The sequence below is a fragment of the Melospiza melodia genome, chromosome 16 (genome assembly GCF_035770615.1).
Source record: "Melospiza melodia melodia isolate bMelMel2 chromosome 16, bMelMel2.pri, whole genome shotgun sequence".
In the NCBI taxonomy this organism is placed as follows: Eukaryota; Metazoa; Chordata; class Aves; order Passeriformes; family Passerellidae; genus Melospiza; species Melospiza melodia.
The window spans coordinates 4,532,961-4,560,955 of NC_086209.1; the positions used below are offsets into that span (position 1 = coordinate 4,532,961).

General features: G+C 51.7%; 1 protein-coding gene across 2 annotated transcripts in view; it reads left to right on the forward strand.

Annotated features, from left to right (window-relative positions):
• LOC134425606 (gamma-aminobutyric acid receptor subunit alpha-3-like) overlaps window positions 1-27,995 on the forward strand; it is an 81,502-nt gene that overhangs the window by 16,780 nt on the left and 36,727 nt on the right. For both annotated transcript variants that reach the window (XM_063170352.1, XM_063170351.1), the window contains exon 3: window positions 1,576-1,697. In XM_063170352.1, coding sequence (XP_063026422.1) covers window positions 1,576-1,697 — 122 coding nt within the window. The remainder of the gene's footprint in view (window positions 1-1,575; window positions 1,698-27,995) is intronic.

A 27,995-nucleotide genomic window follows, 5' to 3' on the forward strand; every position in this document is an offset into this window, starting at 1 on the left:
GGGTAGGAAGGAAAGGGGCAGAAGTGTTAGAAAGTGACAATTTAGGGGCTTTTCTTCCCCCAGCATTACATTTCTGATGGCCACAGGTGCTGTCCTTGGTAATTGGAACCATGGTTTGCATATCCACCAGCTCTGTCTGTGGCATTCATGGCGTTCCTCTGGCCAGTGCTCCCCAGTTATTCACCTCTCCATTTAGTGCCAATTTACCAGTCAGAGCTTCCCTGCTCCCAGAGGGCTCCTGTAGCTGCTGCTGAGCATCCCTCTGCTTCAGCTGCTTTTTTTCCCCTGCCTTTTTTCCCCTGCCTGGCTGGGCTCTCTCAGCCACCTCACTGCCTGTTTGTGCCTCTTAATCTTTCTTTTTGCCTCATTTGTCTCTCTGTTATTTCCTCTTCCATCTTCCTTGAAAACTCTTCATCTCTATAGATTTTTCTTTTTGTTTTCTGTTACTTAATCTTCTGCCTTTCCATTTGTTTTGGTCCTAACAGCTATTTTTGCTGGGGAAAGCTGTGCTTGAAGCCACAGCACTGCTGCTCTGTGCCATCTGAAATCTCTTTTAGAGGCAGGTGGTTCCAGAAGGACTCACAATCTCCTTTTCTGTTGATTGAAAGGGAGACACAAAATGCAAATGTATTACTTGAGCCCCTTGTGTTTCCAAAACTGCATTGAAGATTTTGTTCGGTGAGATGTGCTTTTTTTAGAGGAATTTACTCCTTGTTTTATTCCACCTGGGGCAGAATGTGTTCTGAGGAAATCATCTTGTTTGGGGGCTTCCAGGCTTCTTGTGTTGAGCAGAGATGGGAATGTGGAAGCTCATTTGTTTTTATAAGCAGGGAAAAGTTCAGCAAACTGCAGGGATGGTTCACTAAGTGTTTTAATGATGAGGCTTTAAGCCTGTTTACTGAATTCCTATTTTTCTGTCTCACCTCTTCCCTGGGGCAGAGATCTTTGAAATGGCTCAATCTGCCAAATACCTGGTGTCACTTCTTCCTTGCTGCCTGTAAGGAGACAGTGGCACTTCAATAACTCAGCTTCCCACAGCCTCTGCTCAGAAAATGCCCATTTTTAGGGGCAGGCAAGGGATGCTGGGGCATTCCTGTTAAAACCACTCCCTGTGGTGCAGTGGTGGGTCACACATGGTGGATCTGGGCAGGGAAAGGTGGGGAGCTCTGTGAGGACAGAAGGGAGCTGATGTTGATCAGAAATCCCTGTGGTGTGTGCAAACACAAATTTACCAAAATCTGAATGCCTTCCTGCCCTTCAGGCCCTTCCCTCCCTGTAGCTCTGGGAAAGGTGGGATGGGGACAGTGGGGAGCTCTGTGAGGACAGAGAGGAGCTGATCAGAAATCCCTGTGGTGAATCCTGCAAACACACCACACACAAATTCACCAAAACCTGAATGCCATCCTGCCCTTCAGGCCCATGCCCTGTGGTGAGTCCTGCAAACACACAAATTTACCAAACCTGAGTCCATCCTGCCCTTCAGGCCCTTCCCTCCCTGTAGCTCTGGGAGCACACACAGTGTAGATTTCCCCTCTAACCCTCTCTCCTGGTTTTTCCCCCCTCTCCCCGTGCCAGGCTCTCTCAGAAGCATGTCTCAGACGTGGTGGATGACAGCAAGGACAACATCACCATTTTCACACGCATCCTGGACCGGCTCCTGGACGGCTACGACAACCGCCTGCGGCCCGGCCTCGGAGGTCAGTGGTGCTCCCTGCAGCCCTCAGCAGGGACAGGCAGCTCTGATGGCTCTGGCACTGCCAGGAGCGTGGGCTGTTCACTGCCAGGCTCGCTTTGGGGCTGTTTTGAGGGCGTTTGGTGTCAAATTTGCAGGCAACCCCAACGAGGGGTGTGACGGTGTTCACAGGGGTTCTTGGATGAGGGAAGAGATGAGAATGTTGACTCCATGTTTCAGAAGGCTGATTTATTATTTTATTATATATATTACATTAAAACTATACTAAAAGAATAGAAGAAAAGGTTTCATCAGAAGGCTGGCTAAGAATAGAATCAGAAAGAATGATAACAAAGCTTCTGTCTTGGACAGAGAGCCCGAGCCTGCTGACTGTGATTGGCCATTAATTAAAAACAACCACATGAGCCAATCACAGATGCACCTGTTGCATTCCACAGCAGCAGATAATCATTGTTTACATTTTGTTCCTGAGGTGTCTCAGCTTCTCAGGAGGAAAAATCCTAAGGAAAGGATTTTTCATGAAAAGATGTCTGTGACAGGGTAGAATTTTGATACTAGTGAAGGCTATAGCAAAATTTTTTTGCCTTTAAATTGTGTCTTTTTGAGCCTTTATTTTCCCATGATGTATTCTCAAAGTTATTTCTACCTCTGTTTGGCTTTTGATATTTAATTTTCCAGTGACACCTGTACTGAACACATTTGTTTCATTTCAGATGGTTACTATCAAAAGGCTAATTAATTATTTTATTATACTATATTATTCTATACTGTATTACACTATATTGCATCTAAACTGAATCTGCCAAGCACTCAACTCTGCACACACTGCCCAGAATCTCGTGACTGTCCCCCAACAGTCCCGACACACAGACACACCTGGCCCTGACAGGCCAAGGAAACAAAACACCATCACTCTGGGTAAACAATCTCCATGTTGCATTCTGCTTTGGCACAAACACAGGCACAGCAAATGATAAGAATTGTGTTTTCTTTCTCTGGGTTCAAAGAATGTGAATTCCAAAAATATTCTTGGGAAGAATTGTGCCTTGCTTTTCTCTGTGAGGAGAAATGTGGGGCTACAGTTTGGCTGTTGTGTATCTCATGGGCTGAGTCCCAGGGTGCTGTGGTGGCCTGTGACAGTGCAAGGACAGGCCTGCAGATGGAGCAGCTGTGGGTGAACCTATTCCTGCTATTTTAGAGACAGGGGGAAAAAAAAATCCCTTTCAGAAATGCTGATACCTTCATTGAGGGGCAGAGCGTGTCCAGAGAAAAGGTCTGGACACAATTCTGACGAAGAGCAGCTGGGGGAGACCAGCCTGGAGAAAAGGGGAGACATTCTCACTTTCTGCATCTCCCTGAAAGGAGGTTGGAGCCGGGTGTGGGTCAGTCTGTTCTCCAAGGAAACTAATGACAGGACAAGAGGAGATGGCCTCAGGTTGCCCCAAGGGAGGTTTAGATTACATGTAAGGAAAAACTTTTCACAGAAAGGGTTGTAAAGCACTGGAAAGGGCTCTCTGGGAGATGGTAGAGCCAGCATCCCTGGAAGTGTTGGTGTGGCACCTGAGGACATGGGTCAGTGCTGAACATGGTGATGCTGCTGGCTGTACAGTTGGACTTGGTGACCTTTCCCAACCTGAACCATTCTGTGGCTCTGTACCACCAGCTTGCAGAACCTTCAGCTCATGTTGGTGTTGATTTTAGTCAGTTTGCTTTGCTCTATCTCCACATCTTCTCAGTGATTTCCTATGCAGCTGTCACCTGGCAAGCTCTCCCCCCTTGTGCTGCTCTGGGCACCGGGCACTCACCCAGGCCCTGAGCTGCCTTCAGCACTGCTGCCAACATTGCTGCTGCTGCAGAGCCTCTCTGCAAGCTCCTGCACTTGTCTGAGGTGCCTCAGAGGGAAAAACAAGGAAAAACCTTCCCACCTAATGCCTACAGCTACAGTCAGCATCATCTAAGGGGGCAGAAGAAACAGGGAGATGTGTGGGGAAGAGAGGTGTGAGATGAGGGAGATGTGGGCCTGGGTGGTTTCCTGGTGTGTTGTTGCTGTGGCAGAGGTGGCCCCTCTCAGGTGCTGACAGCTGGGGCTGGGAGGGGATGTCCCTGCACTGCTCTGGGCTCTCCTCACCAAAGCTCTGCTGCTGCTGCTGGTGATTCCCACCCAGAGCTGGAGTCACCATGTGCTGTCCCATTTTCTGCAGTCCTGCTGCCAAAAGCTGCTTTGCTGAGCTCTTGCATGCTGATGGGATCTCCTGGAATGTCCCTCTCCTTCCCCAGAGCAGCCCTGCCTCTCCCAGCCCCATGCCCAGCTCTGTGCCACAGCCCTGTGCCCTGCAGCTGCCCTTTGGGACCATGCCAAGCAGGAAGGTCTTTCCCAGCGAGCCTCCTCCCCTCTGCTGTGCTGCAGGACCCGGGCAGGAAAGGGTTACAGTGTCTGCATAAGCAATCAGTCAGTTTTATTGCTTTTGTTGCTTGTTTCTTTCCCCCAGAATTAACTGTGGTCCCACTAATAGCTTTGCTTCCTCGAGTCTCCCCGATGGCTGTATTGATTTAAGTGAAACGAGCTCTGCACGAGGGCTGAGGGGCATTTCTGCTCACTGCAGGCTCAGCTGCAGACAAGGCTGCTCAGTATTAACAAGAGGAGTCCCAAGAGCCCCTTGCTGAGGAAGTTCAAACCTTTCTTGCAACATCTTTGCTCTGTTGCTTTAGATTCTTTAATAAGGTGTTTAACATAATAAATTGCCTTTGCCCGAGCCAGCCTTGCCTGTTTGACTGCTCTCACCTCCTTGCTGGGGCTCCCTGCAGAGCCTCCTTTATGCACCTGGAGCTTCCCTGGAGCTCCCTAGAGCAGGAGAGGGGAGATGTGGCCAGGAGAAGGAGGTGGAACTGCCTGAGCAAGGCTGAGATGTCCTGTGCCCAAAAAGAAGAGATGCTGAAGTGGTGGGATGCAGATGAAGGGACCACAAGAGATTCTTTGTGAATGACAGAGCCTTGAGGCACTCTAGCAGACCCAGGTGGGAGGTGGTGATGAGGGCTGCAGGTTTTGGGGGCTCTTGACTAGCAGTGAGTTGTCCTCTGTGTGTGGAGCAGCCTGGTGAGCCAGGCTCTCTCCAGTTTTGGTTGTTTTTCCCAAGGCTGAAGCCTTGAAGGTCTCTCAGGAGGAGAATTGGAGGAAAGACCTCTCCCACTGCTGCTGGTGGCCAGAGAAGCAGAAATGGTCCTGCTGCAGTCTCCAGAGTTTGGGGTTAATGGAAGAGCCTGGTGTGGGTTTTCTTATCTTACAGAATCTGGGTTTTCTGTTGGGTGAACGCTTTAATAGAGAGCTCCAAGCCAGCTCTGGTATTTGCCACCTTACTGACACTTGTCAATGTATTTACAGGTGCACCAGCAGTGTCAGGGGTAACCAGTCTGAGCAGATGGCATGCAGCAGGATTAAGCTTTGAACTCCTTAAATAATATTCCTTTTCCTGTAGTTTTTTGTCCAAGGCCGTGTGAGGGCTGGGAAAGGGATTGCCTTGCTCCCCATGAGCAGCTGTGCTGCAGTGGGACTGGCCCATGGACAAGGAACTGGTTTTCCTGTAAGACAGCACTGGGCAGTCCCTGTAGTGTCCCCATTTCCCTTGGGAATGTTTTCCATTGGTTTTCTGAAGATGTCAGGGAAGAACATCCATACCCTATAATGGAAAGGGCAGATGTGGTGCTCTCGTGTCCACACAGGCTGCTGGAACGATGGAGTTCCCTAAATTTGGTGTAAACCTGTGTGAAGCAGGACATTCAGGCTCTTTGCCTGGCTGCTTTTCCTGCTCTGGCTGAGATGGCCCTGCAGACATTTGGGCCGTGGAGGGCTGAGCAGGGTTTGGGGCTGCAGCACCTCTCAGGGCTCTGCAGTGCTGTGTGTGCTCAGCCCTGTCCCCTCCCTCAGCTCCCTGTGCACCAGGAGCTGAGCAGTGTTTGTTTAGACTTTGGGAGAAGACACTGTGTAAGCAACAGAGTGTTAATGTGGTGACTTCTCCCCTCAAGATAGCCTCTTTGTATTTATTTTCTTATCCCCTCTGCTTTCACCATCTGCTGCCACCCACTCTAATAGCTGCCATGCCAGAGCTCCTCTTGCTGCCAGGATGCTGCAGGCATGAGCTGAAGCAAGTGCTGAGGCTGCTCTGGAGTGCCTCTGCTGCTGCAGAGCCAGGCTCCAGGTGAGCATGGCCCTGTCCCCAAACAGGCTCCAGGTGAGCATGGCCCTGTCCCCAAACAGGCTCCAGGTGAGCGTGGGCCTGTCCCCAGACAGGCTCCAGGTGAGCATGGCCCTGTCCCCAAACAGGCTCCAGGTGAGCATGGCCCTGTCCCCAAACAGGCTCCAGGTGAGTGTGGCCCTGTCCCCAACAGGCTCCAGGTGAGCATGGCCCTGTCCCCAGACAGGCTCCAGGTGAGCATGGCCCTGTCCCCAACAGGCTCCAGGTGAGCATGGCCTTGTCCCCAAACAGGCTCCAGGTGAGTCTGAGCCTGTCCCCAACAGGCTCCAGGTGAGCATGGCCCTGTCCCCAACAGGCTCCAGGTGAGCATGGGCCTGTCCCCAACAGGCTCCAGGTGAGCATGGCCCTGTCCCCAAACAGGCTCCAGGTGAGCATGGCCTTGTCCCCAAACAGGCTCCAGGTGAGCGTGGGCCTGTCCCTAAAGGGCTCCAGGTGAGCGTGGCCCTGTCCCCAACAGGCTCCAGGTGAGTCTGAGCCTGTCCCCAACAGGCTCCAGGTGAGTCTGAGCCTGTCCCCAACAGGCTCCAGGTGAGCATGCCCCTGTCCCCAGACAGGCTCCAGGTGAGCATGGCCTTGTCCCCAAACAGGCTCCAGGTGAGCGTGGCCCTGTGCCCAAACAGGCTCCAGGTGAGTCTGGGCCTGTCCCCAACAGGCTCCAGGTGAGCATGGCCTTGTCCCCAAACAGGCTCCAGGTGAGCATGGCCCTGCCTGCTGCCCCTGCCCCAAACAGGGCACAGCCAGGCCAGCCAGGAGTCCCTGCTGTCCTGAGGCAAGGTGCCGATTTGGCAGCACAGTTCTTCAGAGGAAGGTGGCTGTCAGAGCCCTTCTCCTGCAGTGAGCCCCTGCAGCACTGGGGACAGGACCATTTGTGTCACAGTGTCTGGCAGGAGGTTTCTCCCTGCTTCTGCCCACTGGATTCCTCTTAGGAACAGAGCTGAGTCTCTTCTGTGGCCTGATGACCATGGAAAGACAGTCTGTGCTCGGGGAAGGAGGAGCTGCATAACCAGAACATCTCCTAGGGCTCAGAGTGGGGCAGGAGAGGAAGGAGCTGTCAGCACAAAGGCTCTTTTTCCCTGGGAGAGCAGGGGACAGATTGGTTATTAACTCAGGAGAGAACAGTGATGGACCCTGAGGGAATGGAGACATCTGCTGTCATGACCAACCTTGCAGGATCACAAAATGTCCTGAGAGAGCTTCTACGGGCAGCACAGGCCTCTGCTCCTGGTGTGGAGCTGTGAAGTCACACAGATGCTCTGCCCAGCCTGCAGGGCTTTACTGAGAAGTGTCTGTCTCCATCTCTCAGGTTCTCCTTGCTGGGGCTCCCTGCAGAGCCTCCTTTATGCACCTGGAGCTTCCCTGGAGCTCCCAAGAGCAGGAGAGGGGAGATGTGGCCAGGAGAAGGAGGTGGAACTGCCTGAGCAAGGCTGAGATGTCCTGTGTCCCAAAAGAAGAGATGCTGAAGTGGGATGCAGATGAAGGGACCACAAGAGATTCTTAGTGAATGACAGATGTCCTAAAACAATCTGTGTGTCCTTGCAGTCCTTACAGGGCCACTGTGTCCAGCACAGTGACCATGAGGGAGGACACAGAGGTTGGGGGTTCCAGGGTCAGTGGTGCTCCCTGGACAGCTGAACCCCCTCCAGTTTATTCCTAATTGATGGCATTTGGCAAATGGAACAGAGCCATGCTAGGAATGCCTGGGCAGGGCCAGGAGGGGACATTTCCAGGGTTTCCCTTCCTTACAGCCTGCTTTAAATGTGCTTTGGCAGTGTAGGGCTATTACTGCTGGAGGAGGAGGCATGTGGGACCTTCCCACAGCTGCCTGCAAAGCAAAAGGGGAATTTCCAGCTCCGGCCTGTGGTGCCTTTTCTCCATCCTTAAGCTGTCAGCTCTGTCTTGCCAATGGTTTCTATCTGTTAATATTTATCCTGTGTTGTATTTCCATGATTACTTTGTCAGCACAGTGCACCTTGGTTGGAATCTCTTTCTGTGTTGCAATGTCTCTTCCTGCTCTTGTAAGGATGGTGTGGTTTGGCAGGATGGCTCCTGAGGAACATCTGTATCCCTGCCTGGCCACTGGCTGCTCCACAGGGCCAGGGCTGTGCCTGAGGTACATTTGGGGTGAGGCTGAGGAGCCCAGAGGGCATTTGGACAAAGTCTCTGTGTTGAGTGGTTGGGAAGAATTCCAGAAAACTGCTGGGCTTTCCCAGGGCATCCCAGGAGGGAAGGATTTTTGCCCCAAGGAAGAGGAGAAGAGTGGAGGCTGCTGAATTTTCTGAAAGATGAGTTGTAAACATCCTAGGTAAGCCAGTTTCTCCAATTGCAATTAACAAGCAATTTGTAGCACGTTAAGCAGCCAGGCTGGGATCGATGGGTGTTATCCCTCCTGGATGCAGCATGGCTGGCAAGGGAACTCCTGGTGTTTCCCTGAAGCCTCTCTGGAGTCCCTGAGCAGCTCAGCCCTGCTGAGGGGTGGTGGCTGCTCAGCATCTGCACCAGGGGCTTCTGAGGTTTGGGAGCCTCCTGAAGTGTCCTTGGGGTTTAGCAGGACCAGCAAACACTGACACCTGGATTAAAGCAGCATAATTCCTTGGGCAGAGCAAGGCCCCTCACCCCTTGGGTTCCTTCTCCTTTGGGGACAGGTGTGGCACCCATTCCTTGTCCCTGGGGTGGTCCCATCCAGGCAGAGGGGAGGCCCAGGTTTTACCCTCCCAACTGGGTCTATCCAGAGGGTGAAAGCAGCCCCGGCTCCTCTCTCCACTGTGCTGCTCTTTGATGTCAGCACCTCAGGACTTGGGGCAGTCAGGGCCTGCTGCTCCCATCAGGGGTGCCCACCTGGCCTGTGGTGCCTTTTCTGTGTCCTTACTGTGTCAGCTCTGTCATGCCAATGGTTTTGATCTGTTAATATTTATCCTGCTGTTGTATTTCCGTGATTATTTTGTCAGCAAAGTGCACCTCAGTTGGGGTTTCTCCTGTTTCCTTTTTCTGCAGTGCAATGTCTCTTCCTGCTCCTTTAATGATGGTATGGTTTGGCAGGATGGCTCCTGAGGAACATCTGTGTCCCTGCCTGGCCACCTGCATTTCACTAATTCCAGTGCTGATGGCCAGCAGGGTTTGGATTTGGGTTCAGAGCAGCTCCCTTTAGGTTGGGACATTCCCAGGAGATGCTTGGTGTGCTGCACCTCAGTGCATCTGTCATTTTGGCCTGCCCTCCTAAAGGTGAGGGAATGTCTGTTACTGTGGGAGCACTAAGGCACAGGGGCTGAAATAGAATAATTAAATTACAGAACTGCCTTCTCTTGAAAGTACAGTACTGTCCAAAATGAAACAGCAAGACCTTATCTGCCTGGCAGGAACCAAGAAGAAATCTGTTTGCAGTGACATTAACCTATAACAGTGGTAAAAAATGTTAAATTGTTCAGATTGAAGTTTATGGAACTTTTATTTCCTAAAATCTGGATGAAATGTTGAAATTGACCTTTTCACTTGAGGATAGGTTTTTCAGGTATGTGTGATAAAGCTGTCTCAGAAACAATATCTAGCTCTAGTGTTTGTGTGATAGAAACATGAGATGACAAACAGAGTTGTCCTCTGTTGTTTATTACAATTTCTAGGGTTTTGAGTCTGTGTTTAATCTGTTTTTCTGTCTTAATGTTCCAGTTCTCCCAACTTCTCATCTCTTCTCTCTGATCTGACTTCATGCTTTGTATTGATTACTCCAGGGAGGAATTTGATCCTTTCTTAGAAAAAAACCAAAATCCATGTCTTATCTCAGATTTTTGTCTCTGTCTGAGCTTCCTTGATGAGTTTTAATTTGAAGCTGAGGCATTGCCTGAACAGCATTTCCTTCTGTTTACCTTTCTGGGCATCAGGGACCCTGCTCTGCTCGTCAAACTTCTGAAGTCAAGATCTGTCTGTGAACAAATTAAAGAAAGGTTGTGTTCCCCTCGAGGGCAGCTCTCCAAAGGCAGCTTTGCTGTGGATTTGCAGAGCCCTGGTGCTCTCCTCTGTGGCCCAGAATCCCTGGTGGTGCTGCTGTTTACACCCCTGGTGCACAGCTGTGTGTGAAAAGCCTTGCACACATCAGAAGGCAGCCGAGGAGCACGGCCCTGACAGCTGTGCCTAAGGGTGGAAGTCTTCTCTTAAATAAGTTATGAATGTGCTGAGGGCAACACAAGCCTCTATCAAAGCTTCAGGGGTGTCACAAGAACCAGGGAGGGCTCAGGAATGCACTGTGAAAGGAGATTGATTGCTTTTGGTGTGAAACACCTGGCTTTGGGTCACACTGGTGCTTTGGGGGCAGCTGGCAGAGCTGTGAGGGGGTCACCACGCCAGGTCTGTGCCTGCCACCCTCCTGTGGCCAAAATCCATCACCAGCATTGTGTGCACGCTCCTGGGCTCTCCAGAGCAGCCCAGCCAAGCCCCTGGGCTGTGGGGCTGTGATTTGTGAGAAGGAGAAATGTTCCTCCTGCTCCTGTGGGTGCCTCTTTTACCCCAGCCAAGCCCCTGGGCTGTGATTTGTGAGAAGTGTTTCTCCTGCTCCTGTGGGTGCCGTTTTTAGCCCAGCCAAGCATTTAGGCTGTGAGGCTGTGATTTGTGAGAAGGAGAAGACCTGTGGGTGCCTTTTTAGCCCAGTCAAGTCCCTGGGCTGTGGGACTGTGATTTGTGGGATTGAGAAGTGTTCCTCCTGCTCCTGTGAGTGCCTTTTTTAGCCCAGCCTAGCATTTAGGCTGTGGGGCTGTGATTTGTGGGTGCCTATTTTAGCCCAGCCAAGCCCCTGGGCTGTGGGGCTGTGATTTGTGAGAAGGAGAAATGTTCCTCCTTCTCCTGTGGGTGCCTTTTTTAGCTGGTCTCTCTCCTGGGCAGTGGGGCTGTGATTTGTGAAAATAAGTGCTTTTCCTGCTCCTGTGGGTGCCTTTTTTACCCCAGCCAAGCCCCTGGGCTGTGATTTGGGAGAAGTGTTTCTCCTGCTCCTGTGGGTGCCGTTTTTAGCTGGTGCCTTCCCTGGCTGTGTGTTTCCAGCTAGGAGCTCTCACCCTGCCCTGCACCCACACATGTAGGCAAGAAGATTTTCCCCAAGGAGCAAGAGATATTTCTAGGAAAGGAAAGGCAGCTGGAGGGGGTTTTTTGCCCCAGTAATATGCACTGGAGTGTCTCAGAGCTGCAGTGCTGGCTCAGCCACCTGCAGTGAAGCAGTGTGAGTGTCGGGCAGCTGCTCCCTGCCCGAGGGGGAGCTGTGCATGTGTCAGAGATGGGATGATGGTGTTTGTTTATAATGGCTCTGGAAGGCGATAGCTGATGTTTCAGCATGTTGAACATGTGTTAGATGGGTTTAAGAACATTAGTAGATGATGTTATAGATGGCTGTAAACTGCTTGTGAGGATGTCTTTATTGATCTGTTGGACTATGGCAGCTTCTCCTTTATTAGAATTTCCATTCGTTCAGGCCCATGTAAAGGATTTATAATAGGGCTTTGATATGGATTGAGAAATAAGATTGTTTTATTGGATGTTATGGAGTTTAAAAACAACTTTAATTGGTTTGTTCTGGGAAGCTGGTGGTGAAACAACTGGTCAAATACTGAGGAAATAGCAGCTATTTTATTTGTTGAGCTGGAGGATAAAATGTTTGCAGCAGTTCATGTGGTAATATAGAGGTATTGTTTATGTCTGATGAGGCAAAGTCATTGATTGTGTTGGTGGTGAATTTCAGCCCTGATCCACCTGCAAGAGGCAATCAAATCACATCTATCTGAGCCCCCTGTGGAGGGGGGATTAATGCTGCTGCTTCAGACCTGTTAGCTTCTTAATGCTGTTCCATTTATTTAAAGGTTATTGTTTGATGAAATAAAAATACTGGAGTGTTGGTGAGGGTGGAGGATGCATGGGGCTATGGGGAGTGAGGCTATGAGGCTAAACTGTGCAGGGTCCCTTAAGCAAAGACTATTAAAAGTCAGAGGGAAATACCCTGTTGCAGTAAGTGGCAAAACCATCACCTGGTGGGGCAGGAATTTCCTGTAATATTTCTTTGTAGCTAACTTGTAGCTGAACTTTAAAAATGTGCCTCTGAAGGATGTGCAGCTAATGTTTATTAAAAAGAAAAAAAGAGTGCTTGTGGAGTACTGACAATTATAGGCACAGAGTATAGCCTAGAGAGGGATTTTAATCTGCAATTTGCATTGTGAGGAAAGGACACCCCGTTCTCTTTACCTTCTGGAAGGATATAATTCCAACCAAAGTGCTGAGAACAACAGGCATAGAAGAAGCATATGATTTTTTATTTTTTTCCCCCTCTCCCAACCTGCTGGAAAATCCTATTGATGACAAAGTTCAGGCTGAGTCAGTGGATGGAACAACTCGTGACTGGAGCGAAATAAATTGTGTCTGAAAAGCCAGGATGCTGTTTGGACATTGCAAAAGCCACTTCAGACAGCTCTGGTTTGGAAAGATCAGTTGTGATAGGAGAAACTTTGCTGAGGAAAGGGTCTGAGGAGCATAACAAACCCCCCCAAAGCACAGCCAGAGGCTCTGCACAGGCCTTGGTGCATCCTTCAGAGCTCTTGTTGAGGAAGTTTTGTGTCCATACAGGCCAGATCAGGGTTTTTTTGCTCTCCTGCATTCATTCTTACTCATCTGATTTCTTATCATGTGGATGTCACTTTAGCCAGCTGTGGCCACTGTCCTGCAAAAAATGCCAACTCTGTGGGGTTTTGTCCCCCCCCAAGTTGTGTTTTATCTTAAGGGTCTTAAGTGCACATGTGGGAATTGAATTCCAGGCTCTTGTGCATGAAAGGTGAGAGCTCTTTCCTTTGGAGAGATGCACCTGGTCTTGCCCGAGTTTGAAAACACCTTTTCCTAGAAAAGAGCCTTGTCTGCTTTCATGAGGAAGGGTTAAAAAACAAAAGCATGAAACCTCCTTTCTCCTTCCCTGATCAATCTGGCCATGGTTATGAGAGAAGCTTTCTGATAGCTCCTCTTTGTCACGTCATGTCAATACCATTAAGGCCACTTTGGCAAGGGAAGCAATGTATAATTAATCTGCAAATCAGCAAGGAGGATGTGATTTTTATACAAAGCAGAAGGTCTTTAACTGCAGGAGGCTTTGTGTGGGCATGGCCATGCTTGGATGGGACCTCCCTGGAGCATCCCTGTCCCAGCAGCTCCCCTGAGTGACACACCTTCAGTGGGGCCCATTTGCTGCTCTCCAGCAAAAGGACTGAGTCTACAAATAATTGGGAACCAGGTGGGGCAAGGCTGAGGTCAGGAGTATGCAAGTGCCCCTGAACACCTGCCCAGTGAGTTGGTTGAGCCAGAAAAATATCTTTAAGACTTTGCCTCCATCCACTGGTTTTGTTGTTTTGGGTTTTTTAAAGCTTCGGCTCAATTGGAATTATTATTATTTTGATGCAGAACGCATTAAAAAGGGAAAAGGAAAAAAATCCAAGCCCTATCTGGACTGATTTGTTCCCAGAAAGATGTTCAATTTTGTATGTATAATTGAAAGGGGCTAAATATAGCTGTATTAATATTTATGGGCCTTATGTTGGAGTCAATACAAGAGTTGCTGTTCAAGGCAATTAAGCTTTACCTTTTCACATGTAGGATTTCGGTGTTTGGAGATGACATTAGTGGTGTGACCTGCATCCAAGAGAGAAAACACTAAAAGCATGCCACCATCTGTGGAGTATGATACCCTGTATTTAGTGCTGTTTGCTGACAGGCAGTTTGTCTCCAGCGAGGCTGATCTCTCCAGGGCAGGGCTGCTGTCTTAATAGCAGGGAAATCAGAGCTCTGGGAGGCTTGCAGGAGAGCTGGCCCTGCTGTGTTTAGGGAGGATCTCAGCCACGAGCCTCTGGTGACATCACAAAGTGAAGATTGCCCACCTCTGCTGCAGGGGATAAAGGGAAAAGCGTGATGGTGGCACTGGATGGATCCCGTTGGTGCTCACACCACCCACACCCCAGAGCTGGAGCACAGGAAATGTGACTCTGGGAGGGCTCTGTGTGCCCTGTGCCAGGGCTCAGGGCCAGTCACAACCTTCATGTCACCAAAGCACCGAGAAAGCAAATCCTGTCCGGGGCTCTGTAGGGAGCGTGTGCACGGGGAATTAGGTCGGGGCTGGGAGGATGAAAACAAGTCAGTTTGCATGAATAACAAAGGCAAAGTGATGGTGTGCTGGATTTCTGAAGCACTGCCTTTCAAGAGAAGGGTATCACTGGGATAACACGACAAGAATCCTGGCAGGGGATGAATTGCCCTGCATTGCTGCTTTTTGGGAGCTGCAGCTCCTCACTGCTCCAGTTAACAAAGAGCTGCTGGATGCTGTAAAATCTCTCACTGATAGGGAGTGTCTGAGTCCTGCCTGTCTCCTAAATTTGATCAATGTGTCAGGCTTTTTCTTTTCTCCATCTGGCTCTGACAACTGCCTTGGGGAAGGAGGGCTGCAGCAAGGAGCCTTGCTCGGGTTGACCTGCCCTCCCCAGGGCTGCAGGTGGAGATTGTCTCAGTGATGCTGATCGTGGTGCTCATCCCTTCTCCAAGGACTCTCCAATCCTGAGTGGGTGTGTTTCTTTTCTCTCCCTGGTGCGTGGTGTGTTTTGGTAGCTGGAAGCCTTTTAACCTCCTTCAGTAAGCATCAGGGGGGTGCATTTTCCAAGGATTTTCATTAGCTTTAGCTGCTGGAGCACAATGGCTGCTTAAACAGGGAGGGAGAAGTGGAAATCGAAGGGCACACCTGCTGATTAAAAAATGGGGGCCATGCTCTCAGTGGTGGAAAATGAGTTTTCAACTCCAAGTGGCCCTTTGGAATTCCACCTCACTCTGGGGGTTTGCTCTGGGTGATGCTGACCCCAGCACTGGTATTTCCAATTACTGATGACACAATCCTTGCCCAAAGGTGCTGGCTCCAGAGCAGAGGAGTTTTCCTTGGTGTGCCTGTGAGTGAGCCAGTCCCACCTCATCTCTGTTCCTGAGCAAGGGCAAGCCAAGCCATATATTAAGGAACAAGGAAATTGCACCAGTTAAATTTAAAAAACTCATTTAGCTAAAGCAGTGTAAGCGCCCATGAATATTTATCTGATGTTATGGAAGCGTGCGGACTCCCACCTACTTTATTAAATTGATTTTCAATAAAAATGCAAGTGGAAGACGTTTGATTAATGGCTGGTGGGACGGGACAATTAATGTGAAGTCTGGAGTCAGCAAGAAGTGTCCCCTGAGCCTGTGTGTCCCTGCTCCAGGCTGGGCTAAGAAAAGGTTTCTAAACTGCTGCAAGGGACCACAGCAACGTTTATCCGTGTGGTTTCTAAAATGGGGTGAACAGGAGCCATGCATGGTTTTGCTGAGGTCCTGACCTTGAAGCTGGCATGTGATGTTTGCTCCCAGTGTTCTGATTTTCCCAGATTTTCCCTGCTTTTCCCACCCCTCGGAGCAGGCTGCACCTGAGAATTAAACCCAGCCGCGAGCTCCGGCGCTCGTGCTGGCTTTGAGCGAAGCTCCCTGGGCCTTTGCATTTAAACATGCCTGGGATTAGCTCCATCAGCCTCCAGATCTGCTCAGCTCCTACCAATTTCCTGGCTCGGATTTGTCTCCTGCAGGAAGGCAATTTGGAGCTGTAAGGTTACAGCTCTATTAAGGCTCTCCAGCGCGGTGTCCCGCCGGGATCCTCGCGGCGCTGCTGCCGCCTCTTTCCGAGGAGCTGCAGGGAGATGCTGATCATGGGCCAAGTGAGGGTTCCTGGGATGGGATCCTGCTCACTCAGGGCACCTGAGCAGCCCTGCAGGGCCTTGGGGGCTCCCCTGTCCCAGAGGGCAGCAGAGCTGGGGGCTCCTTGCTGCCTGGAATGGAAACTCTCTGCTGGGGTCTGGTGAAAAACATCTGGGAGCTGCTCTGGGAGGGATGAGACAGCTCCTGTTCTCTGCAGGGCTTGCAGAGCCAGGGGTGCAGGGTTTTGGGGTGATAATTAGGGGCAGGCAGGTGCCTTGTGGGGCAGGGAAGGCTGGGCAGGGAGGTGGCTCCATCTCAGCACCCCTCAGCCTGTGGGGCAGAGAGAGGCACCACAACACCGTGAGCCACTGAAGCTGCTACCCAGGTGGCACCAGATAAACCTGGAGCACAGATCCTTGCCCAGCCAGGATGGCAGCCCCATGCCCTGCACCTCGATGCCCTCAGCCCTTCCCAAGGGGCGCATGGCACCCAAAGGGCTCCAGCCAGATGGCACAGGGAGAGCACCCAGGGGCACGGAGCTGCAGATGCTCCTGCTGCTGCACCTCCAGCACAAAGAGACTCATGCAGTCTGTGTTCTGCAGCACTTTGGGGTTTTCTCCACATGCAAATGTGGCAGCAGGGAATAGGCACAGACACTCCTGACACAGTTGGGCACTCCCCTGCTGTGCTTGCTTTGCTGGGGAGCTGGGCATGGACAAGAGTGATGGGAACAGAAAGGAATTAAAGGGAAAAAAAGGAGGGAGCAGATGCTGGGCATGGACAAGAGTGATGGGAACAGAAAGGAATTAAAAAAAAAAAAAATAAAAGGGAGTAGGTGCTGGCAAATAACTGCATGGCAGAAAAAGAGAGGGAGAGTTGTGGTTGAAAACAGAAGCTGAGGAAAGGCAGATTGGCAGGCAGCATATTTCTGGAGACAGCTTTCTCCTCTGTAGGCTGAGTCACCTAAGAAACGTGTCAATAAAACACACTCTCGGGCACTGTCTCTAATAAATATATATTTAAGAGAGACATTTCTTCAAAACTTCTGCGAGGAGATGTCGAATTCTGAAGGGATGGCATGAAAAATGACATCTCCAGTGGAAGCAGAGAGTTGCCATGGGAACTGGAACGCTTTGAACATACATCACTAAAACAAGAAAATATTTTCCCCAGCAAAGGAAATTAAAAATTACATACATCTGGAGGCATCTGCCCTCTGCCTGTCTCTGATGGGAGTATCAGAGTACCATGCAGCAGATCATAATTCATGTAGTGGGCAGGACTGACAATTCCCTATCAGTTGTTGAATTTTTGTGAGTAACTGTGATAAAAAAGCCTTCCTGTCCTTGGGACAGGCAATGCTGGTGTCTGAAAGTGCTGGGCAGGGGAAGATTTAGAGCCAAAATGGAACTCCCTCTGAAATTGTTTTGCTCACCTGGGGATAAAACAGCAGCCTGAATGCACAACTAAGCCCATCTTGCCATGTGGGCATGAATCCACTGCTGCCAGAGCTTGCTGGCCCCACTGGGCAGCCAGGGACTTTCCTGGGGATGTCCTGGGGGAGCACAGTGAGTGTTTGGGGGTTTATCTTGTGCTTTGGAGACTGTTTTCCCCTGCAAGTCTGGGGCAGCAAAGCCAGGAGGAGTTATTTGCACCTGGCAAATTAAAATGTAATTTTTTCTTTCCTTTTTTCTTCTTTCCCAGTGCCTTTTTCGGTGTGTGGCAGAGGTGGCACAGGGTGAGCCCAGGGGAAATGCTAAATTGACCAGTGCAGGGCAGTGTGAATTAAATAAGTTTATTTGCACGGTGCTGAAATAAATAAGCACTGGCCATGCAGCTCAGTGACCTGTGCATGACAGGGGACAGACAGCTCTGTGCAGAGCTGGGCTCTGCCACACAGACCACGCTGAGGTGCATGAAAAAGGGAAAATGTTTGTCTGCAGTGCCCTGGGAGCAGAGGTGAAGGATGCCAGAAGCATCACCAGAGGCACACTGTCTGAGGAGCTGATTGAGTTCTCTGCTGAAGGAAATGCCAGCCAGGAGCTAATGGATAAGGAACCAGAGTGCAAATTACAGCTTTGCTCCCTGCCCTGGTACTCTTGTATCTTGTCTCAGTACCTGGTGTTGGCCTCGGGGGACAGGCTTGAAAATTAAATGGGCCCTTCCTCTGAGCTGTACAGCAACCCCCAGGAGTCGCTTTCTTCTATTTTTTATTTCCATTTTTTGCCCTCTACAGCCCATCACGTGTTCTGGCAGTGCTCAGCCTGCAATGAGATACAGCCAGAGGCACAGGCAGGCAGCACCAGGGCTGGAAGGCACATGGGGAAACTGAGGCACAGCAGAGCTGCCTTCAGTGCATGCTCAGAGCCACGGTGCAGAGCAGCACTGGTGGGGCTGGAGCCCAGAGCTCAGCCTGCAAACCTCATGCACTTCACTGAGACGTCTCTTTTCTTACTTCTGCCTCTGCTGTGACACATTTAATGCAGATTTGGTTTGACTGAAACTGTTTGGTCTGGGGGCCCTCCTGACAAGAGGGGCTGGAGCATGTCCAGGGAAGGGAATGGAGCTGGGGAAGGGTTCTGGAGCACCAGGAGGGGCTGTGGGGGCTCAGCCTGGAGAAAAGGAGGTTCGGGGGTGATTTTATTGCTCTCTACAGCTCCCTGACAGGAGGGGGCAGACAGGTGGGGATCAGTCTCTTCTCATAGGCAACCAGTGACAGGGTGAGAGGAAATGGCCTCAACTTGAGTCAAGGTGGGTTCAGGGCTGGATATCAGGGAAAAGTTCTTTACTTAAAGGGTTGTAAAGCCTGGAACAGGCTGCTCAGTGGAGTGGTGGAATCACCATTCCTGGAAATATTCAAAGCACACACAGATGTGGCACTTGAGGACATGGCTTAGTGGTGGACATGGTCGTGGTGCTGGGTTGAGGGTTGGATTTGATCTTAGAGGTCTTTTCCAACCTTAATGATTCCCTGTTTTTTCTTGCATTCCCCTGTTTGCTTCCTTGCTTTCCAATCTGTTTTCTCTGTTGTCTATCAATGATTATCAGGTTGGCAGCAGCAGTTTTGTGTTGCACCTTCGTGCTTATCTTTTTCCTGGGGATCTGCCTGATGAATTGCAGAGCTCAGTAATTGCTTTACAAACTCCAAGGATGTTACTGGCACTGATCTGAAGATTTTGGAACTCCTCTCAAAGCAACTGTGGCCTGTTGGGGGGTGGTGATTTCTGTGGAAGAAAGATTTGTTGAGAATGAGTTACCTAAAGGCTCCGTGTTTTTAGGAAAGGGAGTAAACAAATTAGCCAGGTCAGTCTGCCTGAGGAAGAAGCTTCAGAGGCACATGGGTTCATGTAGGTCATGGATAAGCCTGGTCTAATAAGTGGTTTTCCCAGCTGGGCTGTTAATGTGTGGATGGATACAGCAATGCTTTGTTTGGTGCCTCATCTCTCCTGTGTTTGCAGCCTCAGGCACAGCACTGAGGTGCTGAACCTGCTGCAGAACCCTGAGGGTTCTGTTCACCAGGATCCTTTGGTGTGGCCAGCAAGAGCCCTGTCACTGATCCCTGAGGGGGAGAATTACCTGAACAAGGCCACCAGGGCAGGCCCAAAGCAGAGCACAGGTGCTTTGCAGGTAACATGGAGGGGGTTTGCCCAATGCTGAGGTAACAGCCTGGCATTTTTGCCCTCAGGTTACCGCACAGGTGCTTTGCAGGTAACATGGAGGGGGCTTGCCCAGTGCTGAGGTAACAGCCTGGCATTTTTGCCCTCAGGTTACCGCACAGGTGCTTTGCAGGTAACACGGAGGGGGTTTGCCCAATGCTGAGGTAGCAGCCTGGCATTTCTGACCTCAAGTTACTGCTCTGCAGCAGAATTCTCCTGGCTTTGGTTTCCTCAGGGCACAGCTGGATGTACCAGCTAGCTCTATGGCCTTGCCTGGCTGTTCTTCCCCTGTCCACAGGGACCTGCAGGGATTCCCTTTCCCAAGTGCCTCTGGCTTAGCCATCAAGGCCAGCCTTTAATACTGAGTATGTTCAATTATGCATGCTAATTTATATTCACACATTTTCCCATTGTATTTATAATATATAACAAACATGTTTATGTGGCATCTCCCTTCCATTAGCACAGGGTCTGGGAGCACTGCAGAACCTCTAAAAGCATGCTCATACATACATATTCCTCCTCTGTCTTCCTGGCATCTGAGGGTGTCCTGAGTCCTTAAAATAGTAACGACAGGAGCTTTGTTCATTCTGTCTTAGTTCTGTCTGTGGCAAAAATAGCACAGCTAATTTGTAGGCTCTGTTTGTAGTCTGTATGTGTGAGAATGAGGGGTGTGTATAAAGCCTCCATGGCTGCACACCCTCCAGCAGTCACTGCTTCTGACTCTTTCTTCTGTCCCTGCTGGAGTGGTTGTTTATCAATAATTTGCACCACATCCTGAGTCTAACCCCTGGGTCTGTATCTTAATGTGGTGATAAAAATATGTGCATGTGGATAAAAGGGGGGCAAGCTAAATTAAGTCACATTCTGTGGAGCCTTGTGGTGGGTTTTTAGGCAGGGCTTCTAATGGTGTAAGGCTTATCACACCCATCTTTGCTGCCTTTTGTCTTCCATAAGCTTTAGAGCCTGTGGCTGATCTGAGCAAAGCCTGACAGAAAAGGTGGATAACTCTGAGATTTGGAGTCCCTCCAAGATTTGTGGAATTATGAAGCTGAGTGGAAAAAGACCCAAAGCCGAGAGAGGTAACTAGGTGGGATCAACTGGTGTTAGGCATCAGAAAATCAGGGAGGAAAAGCTGATCTGAGGGAAGCAGGGTTTGCTGGCTCCTCTGCTGGTAAGGCAGCATCTCTCCTAGGCTGCTGTGCAGGATAGAGCTGTAACCTGCACCCCACACTCTTTGACAAGTGTGAGAAAATGCCTTTCACCGGCATGGGAGGGTGTGAAATCCCTGTAGCACCTTCTGCAGCAACACCTGGGTGTGCCAGGTATGCCTGGAGTCCCCTCAGCAGTGCGTGCTCAGACAAAAGGGCAGTGCAGTGAGGTCAGAGCAGAAAGCTGGGCACCTGTGCTGTTACCCCACAGAAGGGCTGGGGAGGGAGTGCAGTGCTCACCCAGCAGGACCAGCAGGTGCCCCCTGTGCCTCTCAGCACTGTGCTGAGCAGCCCAGTGTGTCTGAGAGCTCTGCTTTAGGCAATAGCTGTGCCTCGATCCCAGCTCTGTTGGTGATGGAGTTGTGTAGGTGTGGAGAGAGCTCAGCCCTGGGTCAGAGCCACAGGCACATGTACAGACCATTTGCAGACTCCTGAGGGATTTCTCTTCCAAAAGCCAAGCTGATCTTCCCTACACAACCCAAGCAGTTTGTGGCCAGCAATTAAACATCCATCTCTGCCTGAGAATGTGCCATAAATCCCAGACAAGCCACACTCAAGTGGTAACTGGGTCACTTCATGGGCCTGCAGCTCCTTCCTGCAGAGGGACATTGGTAGCAGCCATGTGAGAACTCTGCATCTGCAGCATGTGGTGTGAGACAGGGAATCAATCTATTCCCTGCCTCAGCTCCCTGTGGCCCTGCTAAGAGAGGGAGCCAGGGCAGGCTGTCTTTCTGAGGCTTTGACAGGCATCATCTCACTTCATCTGGGCTGAGGAACTGAGCACATGTAATTGCAGACCATGCTGATCCCTCTCATCACGTGTGAGTGGCTTTGTTGTTGGCTGTCTCTTGAGACAGCCCCTGGAATTCTTTTGAATTCCTCGTTCTCCCTGAAATATCCAGGTTGAGGGGAGAGAGGAGAGAAGCACAGCTGGAAGTGGCACCACATGGGTTGCTGTGTTTACAGATTGGATGATTTCTCTCCAGTCTGGCTAGAGGACACGCAATTGTAGACACTGATGTGCCATCACACCAGAGAGAAGGTAGTAATTAATCACCATGGCTCACAGAGCAGCAACTTGGGAACTGGCTGTACAGCAAATGCTGGCAGTGCCAGGGGACTGGAGCAGCAGCAGTGGGGAAAAAAAAGCCTGGGCACCCAAGGACTGGGGAAACAGGCTTGATGCTTTCCTGCAAGCAGCAGATAGCCTTGTTCCCCATCTAAATGTGATGTCCTTTTGATCATAACCCTGCAGAAGTCACTGGAAGCATAACTGAGGGTGTCAGAGCTGTTACACAGACCCAGTTACTCTGGAATCAAGCAAATAGCTGGGCAAAGCTGCATGAGACAAATCGTCTGTGACATGGCAGAGCTAGATAAGGATCCAACCCAAAGGTCTTGTTGGCAATCCCCTGCAGGCTCTTACTCACCCCTGCTTTTGCTGAGATAAGACATTTGTTTCAGACATTTATATTGTTTCTTGCCTTACTATGTGGTTTATTCTGCAGAGTAGAGATTTCCCAGTGCTCTGTCCTTGGCTGCCCCCACTTTGCAGTAGATGAGCACCCTGTCATCTTTATCCACTCTGTCCCAGGTCATCAGCCTTCATCCATGGACCCTGCTCATCCTCATCTCTGTGCTCCCTAGAGAGAGGAAGCTGCCATCAGAGGTGGTGAGGGCAGAACTACCTGTGGGGTTACTTGTGGGGCCAGCAGGGTCTCAGCTGTGTCGTGATGCTTCTGCCCAAGTGATTTCCTGGAGGTGTGGGTGTTTCAGGTAGCTCAGGGAATTTAATGTTGCTGTTAGCTCTGTCTGGCCTCTGCAGGGCTGGGCCACCTGCCAGCCCCCTGGTGACACTCCAGGCCCTGCTGGCTGCCACTTGGCACTGACAGCACCGAGACGTTCTGTGTGTGTTCTTGATGCTTCTTCTCAGAAGAAGAACATGTACACACTGCTGTCCACTTTTGGGAAAGAGCCCAGGCTGAGCTGCCAGACAGGGGTGAATGTCTGTGATAGGAGACTTGGCTTTCACTTCTGAGCAAGCAATTTCATATTCAAGGTTGCTGGGGTGCTGCAACAGCCAAGCAGTGTCTGAAAATATGTGTTTTTACTTTGGGACTGGGAGTTTGAATAGGTTGCTCATAACCTCTGTCTGTGTTGTCTGAGATGCCTCAAGTCATCAAGGAGAGAGAAGGGCTTGTGCTGAGACCTGCCTGCATTTCTGCTCTCCAGCTCTGCGCTCCCTTTCCCAGAGGCTGCAGGGAATTCCAGGAGATTCTCGTGGCTTTTTGGCCCCTCTGTTCCCCAGCCTTTCCCTCCTGACCCCAGCAGAGCCTCTGCTCCCAGGATACCTGGTGTGGCAGCACTCCAGGCTCAGTAGGGATGTTTATGGTGGTGACATTAGCAGTAGCTCACACTGCTGTGTGGCCTTTTGTGTGGCAGGAGCTCTGCCAGTGTCCTTGGAGTCAGCTTTATCCCCTGGCTGGGCTGGACAAGCCCAGGAGGCATCACCAGCACTGCAGTGATGTTCACTGCAATATTTCCTTCTCTGCTGCTATTTCTGAGTTCCCTCTGGAAAAAAAAAATGCAAGAAAAGCAGCTCTGATGTGTATGGGGGAGTGTTGCTGCCCCCACAGCAGGAGAGCAGCAGTGAAGGCCACATCAGGGCTTCCTGCTGTGGGCTTGGTGATGTAGATGTCTCCATTTGTGCAGCTTTAGGTAGTGCAGAGAGGTCACCCTCTCCTCTTGGGCACCTACCCCTCTGCTTGTGCCTCCTTGTCCTCTCCCAGCACTGGCCTGGCATTCCCAAGTGCCAGGTGACACAGAAGGTGCCATGTGCCACACCAGCCAGAGATGTCCCTCCCTTCTTCAGGGCCTTTCATCCTGCAAGGAGACACCATTCAGCTCCCACTTCCCAAAACAAGGCAGCACCAGAGGCTAAAAACCACCTGAAAAGCACCTGGGAAAGGCAGCCCTGGTGTGATGGGGGTCAAAGGGAGAGGAGGGACCTGAGCATGGAGTTTCTGACTGGGGCTGTAGTGACACCTCTGAAGGTAAGGGCTGCCCAGGGCTGTGGTTCAGCTCAGCTCCAGTGGGCTCGTGGAGCTTGTAGCAAAGGTCATGGCAATCTCTTCTGTTCCAGAGGCTAAAAGTGGAAGGAAAATTAAATTCCCCCAGTGGGAGGCTGTGAAGGCGAAGAATGAAACACACAAAGAGCTTCTGTGTGCAGCTGCAAAAATTACCTTCTGCTGCTTGTTAATTACTATGGCAAGGAGTTGGAGGAAGCTGTGAGGTGGAAGTGGGTAGTACCAGCTGACTTCTTGTATTTCCCTTCCCAGAGATGCTGAGTTAGCTGGGAAACACCACCCTGCTGGTTCTGGGTGTCACCCTGGTGTCCCTTTGTGTTGTGTGATGTGGAAGACAGCAAGGCTGCATCCCCTCTCTTCATGGTGCCACTGCTCTCAGCAGAGGCTGGTGGGAATCCTTCCCCAAGGGTTTTGTGTGGTTTTTAGGGGACACGGAATCAGGCGACACTGAATAAGGGGACCTCAGAAATGGGGTTGTCTAGGAGGGAGTTAAGAGGCATTATCGGCTCGTTACTGCCCTTCTTAGGTTGTGACCAAAGCTGGAGATGGGACACTGGAGCCCAGAGCAGAAACATCTCCCTCCAGGAGCTGACTTGGAGTGGGTTGATGGTTTGTACCCCTGGCTGCAGAAAATCCTGAACCTTTCTATTCTCAGCCACATCACCCTACAGAGAAACACCAGTGCAGACGGGTTTGTCACCTCGCAGCTCCCTCAGGTCCCCGCACAGCCCTGGAGCTGCCTGGAGCTGGAGCTCCCATCCCCCGGCTGCGATCAGCCTCCCTGACGTCAGCGCAGCATCCAGGAATCCCCTGCACGGAGCCGCAGCGCCTTCGCCCCTGTTTGTCACAGCGCGCATCACTCGGGAGCCCCCAGCGCCCGCCTGCACGCCTGCAGGCACAGCGTCCGGCTGTGGGCACGGCTGCGGGCACAGCACCCCGGCTGCGGGCATAGCATCCCGGCTGCGGGCACAGCACCCCGGCTGTGGGCACGGCTGCGGGCACAGCACCCCGGCTGCGGGCATAGCATCCCGGCTGCGGGCACAGCACCCCGGCTGTGGGCACGGCTGCGGGCACAGCACCCCGGCTGCGGGCACAGCACCCCAGCTGTGGGCACAGCACCCCGGCTGCGGGCACAGCATCCAGCTGCAGGCACAGCACCCCGGCTGTGGGAACAGCATCTCGCGTGTGGGCACAGCATCCAGCTGCAGGCACAGCACCCCGGCTGTGGGCACGGCTGCGGGCACAGCACCCCGGCTGTGGGCACAGCATCCCGCGTGTGGGCACGGCTGCAGGCACAGCATCCAGCTGCAGGCACAGCACCCCGGGTGTGGGCACAGCACCCGGCTGCAGGCACAGCACCCCGAGTGCAGGCACAGCACCCCGGGTGTGGGCACAGAATCCTGGCTGTGGGCACAGTGGCCCAGCTGCAGGCACAGCACCCCGTCTGCCTGCACATCATCCAGATGCCGGCACATCATCCTGGCTGCAGGCACAGCATTTCCATGCAGTCACAGCACCCCGGGTGCAGGCACAGCACACTGGGTGTGGGCACAGCATCCCAGTGCAGGCACAGCATCCCAGCTGTGGGCACATCATCCCCGTGCAGGCACAGCATCCCCGTGCAGGCACAGCATCCCAGTTATGGGCACAGCACCCTGGTGCAGGCACAGCATCCCACTGCAGGCACAGCACCCTGCTGCCTGCACACCATCCCGGTGCCTGCACAGCCCCTGGGGCCCCCCGCCTGCCCAGCCAGCACCAAACCTCCTTAGCTGACACCCAGCCGGCCGAGCCGGACTATCAGGGGTGATTCCCGAATAACCAGCGCTGGATGAGTGCAGGGGAAGGTTTAACACGAGCCCGCTCAGCCCCCACTGTGCCCCCTCCCAGGCTCACTCAGCTCCTCAGCCGGGGAGGGCAGAGGCAGCGAGGCGGGGTGATTCCTGTTCCAGCCCTGCCGCTGCTCCCCGTGCTTCCGAGGAGCGAGTAAAAATAGCACTCCGTCATTTTGTAAATAATAGCTATCCGTCTCCTCCCGGGCCGGGGAGACACGAGCGCCTAAAGGGGGAATTGCAGGGGAAGGGGGTGTCTGCATTGGAACAGGGGGATTGCAGGGGAAGGGGGTGTCTGCCTTGGAACAGGGGGGATTGCAGGGAAAAGGGGGTGTCTGCATTGGAACAGGGGGATTGCAGGGAAAAGGGGGTGTCTGCATTGGAACAGGGGGATTGCAGGGGAAGGGGGTGTCTGCCTTGGAACAGGGGGGATTGCAGGGAAAAGGGGGTGTCTGCATTGGAACAGGGGGATTGCAGGGAAAAGGGGGTGTCTGCATTGGAACAGGGGGATTGCAGGGAAAAGGGGGTGTCTGCCTTGGAACAGGGGGATTGCAGGGAAAAGGGGGTGTCTGCCTTGGAACAGGGGCAGAGGGGGATTGCCGGGGAAGGGCGGTGTCTGCCTTGGAACAGGGCTGGGATGGGGGCACAGAAATGGAAATGGGAAGCCTGAAACACCTCAGCTACAGCTGCTGCTGGTTTACACGCTGTGCACACACCCAGGGAGGTGTCAGACGTGCTGGAGTGGAGCTGTGGGGGCTGGAGCTGTCCCTCCCCTCAGGGCTGGAAGGGATTGTGGGGTACACAAGCAGCCAGATGTGGGGGAACAGGTTCCTGGAGGAGAGGGGTAGCTCTCTAAAAGCAGGCAGGTGCAGTAAGTGCCATGGTAACACCGTGGGAAGGGTGGTGTGGTTTGCCATTTGCATTGCAGATCTGCCCAGCTGTGGGGGATTGCTGCAGCTGGGAGCAGCTGGGAGCAAGGCAGGAGCAGGCTCTGTACCCCAGGGGGAAGGGGCAGCCCTGGCTGGCCTGCAGCCCTGGCTTGTTCTGCTCTCACACTTGCTCCACATTGTTCCTGGGAACATGGTTGTGCTGCAGCTTAGGAATAAGCTGAGCCTATAGATGGGCAAAGCCTCCAGAGAAGGGAATCATCCTCAAACAAATGACTTGGGAACATGGCATTCCACTTGGATCTGTAAATTCAGTTTGAATACTGAACCTGAAATCTCCTGCTTTTCCAGTTTCATGTTGGCTCTGGGGTCTGTTTTTGCTTTCCTGGTGCAGCAGCTCGGCAGGGTGGCTGGAAGGGGCTTGGGCAGCCCACCAAGGGCTCTGTTGGGCAGGGTTGTGCCAATCCTTAGGGCAGCCAGACCTGGGCTCTGCTCCTTGCTCTGCTCCAGCTTCCTACCTGCACCCAGCCCTTGCATTTTTGTGTCCCTGGTTATAAACAGGACTGGCAGCATCCACCTGCCACCCCAGCAGCCTTGAAAGCTCGACTCGTGCCTGTAAAAAAAATTGAATTACAGGGAAGGATGCTGCTAGGGAATGAAAAATGCCATTTTGTGTTCTGCAGCAGTTCTAAGGAAAGTGCCTACCCCCCTATAATGTCCTTAATTGTTAAATCTTCGGTGAGAACTGCCAAGACAGCCAAGCTACGGCGTGAGCACATCTATGGCTTGAGCAGAAAATAAGAATTTCTCTGCAATGTCTCTAAGCAGAGGCAGGAGATGCTTTTCCCTCAGCTTTCCCTTGCTGAAAAAGCAGATGCAGTTTCATCTCATTCAGGCTTTGTGTGGGTCAGTGTGAGGGTGAGGAGAGGGGAGGCTGCTGGGGCAGCTGCTGCTTTCTCTGCAGGTGGAGGTGTCACAGCCACAGAGCTGGGAGCAGTGCAGGGGCTCTTGGGCTCTGGGATCACAGGGGAAGTGAATCTCTGAGGCTGGAGCTCGCTCTGTTCTGCTGGTGTTTTACTTATCTCTGGATTTCCCAGCTCTGCTGAAATCCCTGCCTGCGTAGCAATGATTTAATTTCAGAAATCCCTCCGGATCCCAGACAAATCCTGCCCTTAGGAGCACTTATTAACAGGGAGGGTTCAGGCTGCCTTTTGCCATGAGAGGTGCAGGGAGCTCATTTTTCTCAGAGCTGAGGGACATCACCGAGCCAGTGGTGGAGCCCCAGCTTGTCCCTTCTCTGGGTGCTGCATGGCCTTGCCAGGGGGTAAATCTGCAGCCTGGAAATGGGGGATTCTCTTCAGACATGGGTTGTAATTAGTTATTAATATTAATAAGTTATTAATAGATTATTGGAGTTTCCTAATGCCATTATCTTTGATTGGATTTACCAGTAGATTGAGGGGTCATGAAGGGGTTTCTGGAGCTCTGTGTCAGCCAGGTTACAGCATGATGAGGACATAAAAGCTCATTTAAGGGTTGCAGGATCATAACAAAAGGTGTCCAAAACGAATCCTTTTTGTCTTCTCCTGACTTCCTGAATCCCTTCCCCTGTGCTTGGACCCTGCAGAGCACATTGGAAAGCACAGAGCCTTCTGTGACCTCCTACAGAATTTGC